Source organism: Pongo abelii, chromosome 1, assembly GCF_028885655.2.
Source record: "Pongo abelii isolate AG06213 chromosome 1, NHGRI_mPonAbe1-v2.0_pri, whole genome shotgun sequence".
Classification (NCBI taxonomy): domain Eukaryota; kingdom Metazoa; phylum Chordata; class Mammalia; order Primates; family Hominidae; genus Pongo; species Pongo abelii.
Genome location: NC_071985.2, coordinates 123447644 through 123457918, shown reverse-complemented (window position 1 = coordinate 123457918; position 10275 = coordinate 123447644). Strand labels below are relative to the sequence as shown.

Sequence of the window (10275 nt, the reverse complement as noted above, 5' to 3'; positions counted from 1 at the left end):
TAGCCAGATATGGTGGTGCATGCCTGTAATCCCAGCTACTCGGGGAGGCTGAGGCAGGAGAATCCCTTGAACCTGGGAGGCAGAGATTGTGGAGAGCTGAGATCGCACCATTGTGCTCCAGCCTGGGCACCAAGAACAAAACTCCGGCTCAAAAAAAAAAAAAAAAAGAGAGAAATTGGAGCAGGGGCTGGGTGCGGTGGCTCACACCTGTAATCCCAGCACTTTGGGAGGCTGAGGCGGGTGGATCACCTGAGGTTAGGAGTTCGAGACCAGCCTGGCCAACATGGTGAAACCCCGTCTCTACTAGAAATACAAAAAATTAGCCGGACGTGGGTGGCAGGCGCCTGTAATCTCAGCTACTCAGGAGGCTGAGAAAGGAGAATTGCTTGAACCCGGAAGGTGGAAGTTGCAGTGAGCCCAGATCGCGCCATTAAACTCCAGCCTGGGTGACAGAGCAAGATTCTGTCTAAAAAAAAAGAAAGACATAGGAGCAGGATCGACTTCCAGATATACAGAGAATATAAAAATACATTCACTTTATTTTAGAAAAATGAAGACTCATAGAGTAAGCTGATCACAGACTGGCCTATTAGGAGTCACAGAATTCACAGGAAACAATTTCTGAAGACCGGGTGCCTTCTGCCACCTCTCCAAGCAGGCCAGAGTCCAGTAGAGAATGCGATTCAGGAAGATGGCTCCTCAGAGGGCAGGGAGGTTAGCTACGGAGGCCACTCACATGGAAATGTCCAGTGAACCAATGCCAGGGAAGAAGATAAAATTCTCTGGGGCTGACCACAACAGTGGGGGTGGATAAAAACAAACCACTTGCCTGTACTTCTCATCTTCTATTTGTTCATTTCACTGCTGGAAGGTGACCTCTTTGCCCCTAATCTTCTTTCAACCCAGAGAGGTTAAGTCTTCTCCAGCTCAATCCTAATCCACCCCATTTCCCATTGTCTCTACTCCCGGGAGACCAGCCCTGGTGGCATCTCTTCCTCCTGTCCCTGGGCCAGAATCTGCTGGAGTCAGGGTCTGCTGGGTAGAGGCAAGTCCAGGTACTGACTGTAGTGGTTTGCTACTGAAGTCTTGCTTGCTGTCCTGATCTCTTTACCTAAAGAGATAGAAGGAACAACTGCTTTAAAATGCCCTTCATCCTCAAGCCCATTTGTCACCCAGCAGAGTTCAAGCTCCTCAGGGTGGGAAGAAATGGGATCCCCCTTCCCCTGCCCCAGGCTCCCCTCCTCTCTCCGTCTTTTCATACACAATTCAGGGCTGATGTGCGTAACAGCTTGGAATCCCAGAAGATGGTGGGGTAGGGAGACAGGAGGGGCAAGGGAGGACCAGACTGACCTGGTAGGTCCTGGGACTGCCACTTTCCTGGGGGGCTGCAGATTGCTGCGAGTGGCACCCATGACAGGAAGATTTAGTCGCTGGGAAACAGGAACTTCATGGGGGTTAACAAAAGAAATGAGTTAGCAGCAAGTTTAACTGACCTCAAAAAGAAATACTGGATGAAGGGAGCGAGTGTGGGATTAGTAATCTCCCCCTGACCATGAGGTATTTGAAAACTAAGACTCAGACTCTGTCTAGCCCCATATCCTCTCTGTAACTCAGTCTCCCCATCTTCCAATTGAATTGCAATAAGGATGGCAAAAGTGGTCACTGTTGCCAGCTCTGGGAGGGTGAGGACATGCTGGGCAAGGGCAGGAATTCTTCCTCCTGAACTCTTACCCTTGTGTCCACTTTCCTGCACTCTGTGTCCTGCAGTGCTTGGTCTTGGAAGCCCTTTTCGAGTTGACAGAGAATCCGGAGGTAGGGCACCTCTGCCAGGTGGCACACTCCGGCTGGTGAGTGGCATTCGGCTGGCAGGCCTGGGGATGGCCGAGGGAATGGGCAGTTGACTGGAAGATTTAGCAGCTGCTCCCTGTGGCCGGGGCAGGCGTTGAGAGTTGCTGGTAGAAGGCTGTGGGGCCAGGACGGATCTGACGGGGTTGGGTGGGCCTGGTGGAGAGGAGTGGAGAAATTTCAGGGTCAATCCCACAAACTCCCCACTCCCACTCACCCGCAACTTGGCTGCTCTGGTCTCCTCACTGGCTGCTGCTCTCCCACTGAGCCCGGTTCTCCCCCGGACTGGGGGGGTCGATCGGGTAAGAGGAGAAGATGCTGGGCTTTTGGATGCAGGGAACAGATTGCAAGTGGGTGACTCCTGAAACACAAAGAGAGAGAGAAAAAAGACTAGAGTGGAAAAAAGATCTGTTCTGTGGCTTAAGGAATCAAGAAATAGAGGTGGAGAGTTGTCTACATCCCAGTAAGGAAGGGTAGAAGTTAGCTGCTAACATCACCATCACCATCACTATTGCCAATACCATTTATTGAGTTTATTATAGACATTACAGAGCTTATACTCAGACACTGTGGTAAGAGTTTTGGTTCTCTTTTTTCATGGTTCTCATTTAATTCCAACAATTCTAGATGTAGAAATACTATCCCTGTTTTACCAATAAGGAAACCACTCCCTGCCTGCATCATGGCACACACCATGTCTGGGGCACACCTCCAACTCAACCCTCTCAACTCACCCTCTTCATGTTGGAGGGCCTCTTTCCAGATGTTGCCCGGAGAGCCCTGACTGACCCCTTCCTATCATTGCTCCGGAGTCGAGGCGTCAGGCTGCTTGGGGAGGGGGTGCTCCGCGTCAAAGAGTTCACAGTGGGCAGCAGGTCTCGGACAGGACTGTCCTTCAGCACAAAGGTCTCCCGCCGAGGACTGGGCTTCACTCGGCGAAGCCCCAGGCCCTCGCCTGCGCTCTCCCGCTCCTGTAGGGCACACTGCTCCAGCTGAGTGGCCAGCCGGTTGGCCTCATCGAGGATCTCCTCCAGCTTCTCTGGGCTGAGGGGGCCTAGGCTGAGCCTCACACCCTGGGGGGCAGGTGCCACTGCATTTGGGTCACTTCGGTGGGAGAGGCCCCGTCGAAGTGGTTTCTCTGGAGTCACCAACACTGTTATGTCTTCCTCCTCACGGCTGAGACAGGAAACAAACCAGGCATCATGCCCATGCAAAAGGGAACAGGAGATTATGCAAGGGAGACTGCACAAAAGCCCCACAACAGAGCCAGGGAGATGACCCTAGGCCCTGATGCCCATGCTGGCTGTGAGATGTGGCCTCTGGGTGATGAGATACCTGGTTCTATGGGGCCTAATAGGCCTTCAGCATTTACGGACATCAGAAATGATGCCAGGATGGAGATGCAGCAAATCCACTTATCCTTCTTCTTAACACCCTGAAATCTAACTCCAGCTTCTCCCTTCTCTCCCCACTACCAATAGTGTCATAGAGGCCCGAGTCAGCCAGCCGCCCAGCAGCCCCAAGTGCGACAAACCTTGCTAAATTACCAACCCAAGCCAATAATTCAGCAGTAAGGGATTCGAGACAAAGAGGTACTGTTAGAGGAAAATAAGTGGGATAAAGAGGCTGGTACCTGTCAGATGGTGACAGCCCCCCAAAGTCCAAGGTCTCATCCACAATAAACCTTACATCTGAAGGGGAAAGAAGAATGAAGGCCAGTCATGGGTCCCTGATGCAGCTGTCCATCGCTGGGTCTCACTCCTCCCTTTCATTCTTCCCTCCCTCCTTTCCTTACCTTCCTCCAAATCCTCCATGTCCAGCCAGCAGGAGCGAGAGTCCAGTTAGATCTGAGCTGGAGAGAAACCATACCTTTCCTCAGGTATCCATTCTGCCCAAGGCTCGCAGCTAGATTCAGGGTGCAAGCCAGGGTCGGGGGTCATGCTGGAGGCAAAGCAAGCGCCCAGGAGTGGCACCTCCCGCACAACTACTCCTGCTACCTCCGGGAATGATACGGAGGGCTCCCCCAACTGCACAGATTGCCCTGGAGCCGCCCTGCATCCTGGCCTCTCCTCACTGGGGGCGGCCTGCACGCCCCATCTTCCTCCCCGCCACTGTCCTCAGGGTTTTGCACTTCCCAAGCCACCTTTCCACTCCCCTGGCATCACACGCAAAGCACACCTCCAGCCTACCCTGTTTCCACTCTCCGCGCAGCCTTATCTTCCACGCAACAGGCTTTCTCCCGCAACCTAGTCCCGGGAATCAGCTCCGAGGGGGCGGGGCTCCTTTCGAATCTCTCAGGCCCCACCTACTAAGCCACACGCGCACCGTGATTGGTGAATCCTCAGGGGGCGGGGCTGCGGAGCTGCCGGCCGGAAGTCAGCCGGTGGGGGCTGGGGGAGAACCGTTCCTAGAAGACTGCATCCCAGGCTGCCGACGCGGAGCCGAGGGTTGAGGCCGCGAGTGCGCGTGCTCGTGTGCGCGGAGACCCTCTTTCCCGCAGGCCGATGGGAGCAGAGCGCGGCTGGCCAGGAGGGAAGAAACGGACCCACGAGTATGGAACTCGCGCCCCACCCCCCTTCCTCTGCTGGGCCGCGGAGCACCCAGTCTCCAGAACGGTTGTGCCGCCTAACGCGGCCGCTAACCGACGCTCTACGGGAGGAAATTCGTTTTCTTGGGCGCACTCAATATGCAGGCGCCGCATTGGCCGGGGTTCCTCAGTTGTGGGTTTTTTCCATGTTAAGGGAGCACCTAAACACTTATATTGTAGGTATATTGAGGTTGTCTAAGAAGTACATCCTCTATCGCCTCTTCAAGAACCTGAAGCCGCTGAGGTGCAAAGAAGGCAACGGGCTTTTCACCCAGGCAGGCTTGAGTTCAAATTCAACCCAAGTTTAACTGACCTCAAAACCCAAGTTTCGGTTTAGAGGCGGCTGCCTTGAGTATATTTGCCCTCTTTTCACCTCTCTTCGCTTATCTGTGAAAGGAGGATGGTAGTCCTCGCAGTTACGGTGTTACAAGGATAATTATGAAGGCATTTTCTACCGTGTGCCCTTAGGGGATTTAGAGGGGGTGTTTGTAAGTAGCCCCCTCTGAACTAAAAGCAGTATTTGTAAAATGCTTAAACCAACTTGTTAGGAGTGTTGTCTCTATTGTTTCTAAATGTTGCCCGGGCCACCAGTGAACTTGTCAGAGGCTTCAAACCAGAACGACTCCATCTTGAATAGAGGCTGGGTAAAATAAGGTTGAGACCTGGGCTGTATTCCTAGGAGGTTAGGCATTCTAAGTCACAGGATGGGATAGGAGGTTGGCACAAGATACAGGTCACAAAGACTGGTGATAAAACAGCATGGGTAAAGAAGCCAGCCAAAACCTACCGAAACCAAGATAGCGATGAAACTGACCTCTGGTGGTCCTCAGTCCTCATTATACGCTAATTATAATGTATTAGCATGCTAAAAGACACTCCAGACAGCACCACCACAGTTTACACATGCCATGGCAACATCAGGAAATTACCCTACATGGTCTAAAAAGGGGAGGAATTCTTAGTTCCAGGGAGTGGCCTACCCCTTCCCGGGAAACTCATGAATAATTCATCCCTTGTTTAGCATATAATCAAGAAATAACCATAAAAATGGCCAACCAGCAGCCCTTGGGGCTGCTCTGCCTCTGGAGTAGACATTCTTTATCCCTTTTGTTTCTTAATAAACTTGCGTTCACTTTATGGACTTGCGCTGAATTATTTCCTGTGCAAGGGCCAAGAACCCTCTCTTGGGGTCTGGATCCGGACCCCTTTCTGGTAACAACAGGAGGAGATAGCAGGTCCGCACAAGATACAGGTCACAAACATCCCTCTAATAAAACGGTGCAGTAAAGAAGCCAGCCAAAATCTGCCAGAAACCAAGATGGTAAAGAAAGTAGGCCAGGCGCGGTGGCTCACGCCTGTAGTCCCAGCACTTTGGGAGGCCGAGGCGGGTGAATCACGAGGTCAGGAGATCGAGACCATCCTGGCTAACATGGTGAAATGCCGTCTGTGCTAAAAATACAAAAAATTAGCCAGGCGTGGTGGCGGGCCCCTGTAGCCCCAACTACTCAGGAGGCTGAGGCAGGAGACTGGCGTGAACTTGGGAGGCAGAGCTTGCAGTGAGCCGAGATCGCACCTCTGCACTCCAGCCTGGGCGACAGAGTGAGACTCCGTCTCAAAAAAAAAAATAAAGAACGAAAGTGACAGCTGGTCATCCTCACTGCTTATTATATGCTAGTTATAATTCATTAGCATGCTAAAAGACACTCCTGCCAGCGTCATGACAGTTTACAAATGCTATGGCAACGTCTATATGGTATAAAAGGAAGAGGAGCCTTCAGTTCCAGGAAATCATGCTCCTTTCCCAGAAAACCTATGAATAATCCACCCCTTGTTTAGCATATAATCAAGAAATAAGCATAAAAATAGCCTACCAGCAGCCCTTGGGGCTGCTTTATGGAGTAGCCATTCTTTTATTCCTTTACTTTCTTAATAAATTCACTTTCACTTTACTCTGTGGACCCGCCCTGAATTCTTTCTTTTGAAAGATCAAAGAATCCTCACTTGGGGTCTAGATGGATCAAGACCCCTTTCCGGTAATAAACTGAGCTCCTAGAAAGGTTCTGAATATTTAAAGTGAAAAAGCCCTAAGGGAATGGTTGAGGAGCTTTCTGGTAAACAGAACCTGAGCTTTAGTCCCCAGAGTTCATGCCCATTTTTTTGGCCATTTATAGGCTTTCTTGTTTACTTTCTAGTTTTTGGCTGTGACGTTGAGGTGGTGAGGTCTGCAGGAGTGAGATGTCACTGTAATAAATGCCACCGGAGACCAAGAAGCTGGAAACCAAAAATAAAATTCTAAGCCCCCAACCAACTGAATGGACCCCTTCTCTCTGACAAGGGCATTCCAGATTTAACCTGGAAAACTAGTTCAGGCCATAATGGAAAGTGGGGGTTGGACATGCCTCATTATACTCTCTGCCTTTTGGGATTCAGGCACAGCTGACCAACATTAACATAAAAACAGAGATCTGGCCAGGGGGCGGTGGCTCACGCCTGTAATCCCAGCACTTTGGGAGGCCAAGGCAGGCAGATCATCTGAGGTTGGGAGTTCGAGACCAGCCTGGCCAACGTGGCAAAACACCGTCTCTACTAAAAATACAAAAAAATTAGCCGGGCATGGTGGTAGGCGCCTGTCATCCCAGCTACTTGGGAGACTGAGACAGGAGAATCACTTGAACCCAGGAGACAGGGGTCGCAGTGAGCCGAGATCATGCCACTGTACTCCAGTCTGGGCGTCAGAACAAGACACTGTCTCAAAAACAAAAAAACAAACAACAACAACAACAAAACCACAAAGATCTTAAGGCTAAGGAAACAGACTTTTTTTTTTTTTTTTTTTTTTTTTTGAGATGGAGTCTCACTTTGTTGCCCAGGCTGGAGTGCAGTGGTGCAATCTCAGCTCATTGCAACCTCTGCCTCCTGAGTTCAAGTGATTCTCCCGTCTCAGCCTCCCGAGTAGCTGGGATTACAGGCACACACCACCAAGCCCAGCCAATTTTTGTATTTTTAGTAGAGACGGTGTTTCGCCATGGCCGTGATCTGCCTCAGGTGATCCGCCCACCTTGGCCTCCCAAAGTGCTGGGATTACAGGGATGAACCACCACGCTTGGCCAGAAACAGACTTTTTATAGCAATAATATTACTGGAAAGGGGTCCCAATCCAGACCCCAAGTGAGGGTTCTTGGATCTCACACAAGAAAGAATTCAAGGCAAGTCCGTAAAGTGAAAGCAAGTTGATTAAGAAAGTAAAGGAATAAAGAATGGCTACTCCATAGGCAGAGCAGCCTGAGGGCTGCTGGTTGCCCATTTTTATGATTATTTCTTGATGATATGCTAAACAAGGGGTGGCTTATTCATGCCTCCTTTTTTTAGACCATATAGGGTAACTTCTGGATGTTGCCATGGCATTTGTAAACTGCCATGGTGCTAGTGGGAGTGTAGCAGTGAGGTCACTCTCATCATCGTCTTGGTTTTGGTGGGTTTTAGCCAGCTTCTTTACTGCAACCTGTTTCATCAGCAAGGTCTTTATGACCTGTATCTTGTGCTGACCTCCTTAGGATCTCATCTTGTACTTAGAATTCCTGTCTGGGAATGCAGCCCAGTAGTTCTCAGCCTTATTTTACCCAGCACCTATTCAAGATGGAATTGCTCTGGTCCAAACGCCTCTGACAATAAGACGCCAAATTCCAGCCTGATTGTAGTATAGTATCACATGAAAGACAGTAGGCCCTGAAAGAAATTAAAGTATTTTACCTCAAAATATATTTTTCTTTTCTTTTTCTTTTTTTGGAAGCAAATGAAGCACAAAATTTATTGTTCTTTTTTTTTTCTTTTGTTGTTGTTGTTGTTGAGATGGAGTCTCACTCTGTTGCCCAGGCTGGAGTCCAGTGGCGCGATCTCGGCTCACTGCAAGCTCCACTTCCCGGGTTCACGCCATTCTCCTGTCTCAAGTGGCTGGGACTGCAGGCGCCCGCCACCACACCTAGCTAATTTTTTGTATTTTTAGTGGAGACAGGGTTTCACCGTGTTAGCCAGGATGGTCTCGATCTCCTGACCTTGTGATCCGCCCTCCTCGGCTTCCCAAAGTGCTGGGATTACAGGCGTGAGCCACCGCGCCCGGCCCACAAAATTTATTTTAAAAGATGCTGCAAATTCACTCATCTGCTCTAAATAACTCCTGTCCTTTGGGATCCAGTTATGGGCAATGTACACGAGACTTTACCAGTGCAATATATATTTTCAATAGGTCTTTGGGGAACAGGTGGGATTTGGTTACATGAATAAATTCTTTATGGTAATTTCTGAGATTTTGGTGCACCCATCACCCAAGCAGTGTACATTGCACCCAATTTGTAGTCTTTTATCCCTCACCCCATCCACCCTTTCCCCTGAGTCCCCAAAGTCCATCGTATCGTTCTTATGCCTTTGTGTTCTCATAACTTAGCTCTTACCAAAATATATTTCTTTGACATATTTTGAAATGGCCCTGCAGAGCTGTCTCTTGTGGGGAAGATCTGCATTCTGTAGAGAATTCCCATTCCTTCCCAGGTCTTTTCCCTGATCCAGGAGAGAACTAGGAGTCTGGCACCTTTTTAGGTCTGATAAGAGCTCTGAAGTCTGCTACCTGGAGGTTTCACCTGCATAATAAATCCTTGGTCTCCATAGCTTTTTATCTTAACCCAGACTTTCCTTTCAATTGGTTCCAGGTCTTGGATAATAACTCTTTTAACCAACTGCCAATCAGAAAACCCTTTTTTTTTTTCTTCTGAGATAGAGTCTCACTCTGTCGCCCAGGCTGGAGTGCAGTGGCGCGATCTCGGCTCATGGCAAGCTCCGCCTCCCGGGTTCACGCCATTCTCCTGCCTCAGCCTCCCGAGTAGCTGGGACTACAGGCGTCCGCCACCACACCTGGCTAATTTTTTGTACTTTTAGTAGAGACGGGACTTCACCGTGTTAGCCAGGATGGTCTTGCTCTCCTGACCTCGTGATCCACCCTCCTCGGCCTCCCAAAGTGCTGGGATTACAGGCGTGAGCCACCGCGCCAGGCAGAAAACCTTTGAATCTGCCTATGACCTGGAAGCCCCTCCACCCATGCTTCAAGTTGCCCAGCGTTTCAGGCTGAACCAATGTACATCGCACATGTATTGATTGATGTCTGTTGTCTCCCTGAAATGATTAAAACCAAGCCATAGCCCAGCCACTTTGGGCACATGTTGTCAGGATCTTCTGGGGCTGTGTCAGGGGATCTTGGTCACGCATACTTGGCTCAGAAGAAATCTCTTCAAATATTTTATAGAGTTTAACTCTTTTCATTGACAGAGCCTATTAGAATTTAGGGTGGGAAGACCCAGAACTTGCAAGTTTATGTGAGGAAGAGCAGAGAGAAGAGGATTGCCTCTTCTGCTAATGAAGATGGAATGTCAGTTGCTTGCAGGATTTAGGGTACATGGAGGGTGGGAAAGTCAGAGCCAAGTAGGGCTTCCCTCTCTCCAGGCAAGTAGTAGCAAAGTGGAGATCAGAGGGGAAGAAGCTGTTAATGAACTGCGTTCCTTCTTCCCCTTGGAGCAGCCTGAGTAGAGAAACTCTACACTTCATCCATCCTTAGATGAGTAGAGGAGGAAGTTTTAGCAAACTGGAAGTTAATTTCTCCTAAGGAAACTCCACCAATTTATGATTTTTATTTATTTATTATTTTTTTTTTTTGAGACAACCGTTTTGCTCTGTGGCCCAGGCTGGAGTGCAATGGTGCGATCTCATCTCACTGCAACTTCCGCCTCCTGGGTTCAAGCAATTCTCCTGCCTCAGCCTCCTGAGTAGCTGGGATTACAGGCATGTGCCACCACACC

General features: G+C 49.7%; 1 protein-coding gene across 10 annotated transcripts; it reads right to left on the bottom strand.

Moving 5' to 3' along the window:
- Positions 1–510: 510 nt before the first annotated feature.
- On the bottom strand, positions 511–5562 carry PSRC1 (proline and serine rich coiled-coil 1). Of its 10 annotated transcripts, none has more exons than XM_009246904.4 (8): positions 4035–5562; positions 3641–3697; positions 3479–3536; positions 2580–3021; positions 2092–2206; positions 1732–2001; positions 1351–1444; positions 511–1111 (listed from the first exon to the last, which is right to left on the bottom strand). In XM_009246904.4, exons 2-8 carry the CDS (start codon positions 3657–3659, stop codon positions 1108–1110), a joined length of 1002 nt encoding a protein of 333 aa, XP_009245179.1. In that variant the 5' UTR covers positions 3660–3697; positions 4035–5562; the 3' UTR covers positions 511–1107. The 10 variants fall into 10 exon arrangements, with proteins under 10 accessions (XP_009245179.1, XP_009245195.1, XP_002810545.1 ...); XM_009246920.4 differs by having other exon boundaries at positions 3641–3692; XM_002810499.5 differs by having other exon boundaries at positions 4024–4130.
- Between the last annotated feature and the right edge of the window lie 4713 nt (positions 5563–10275).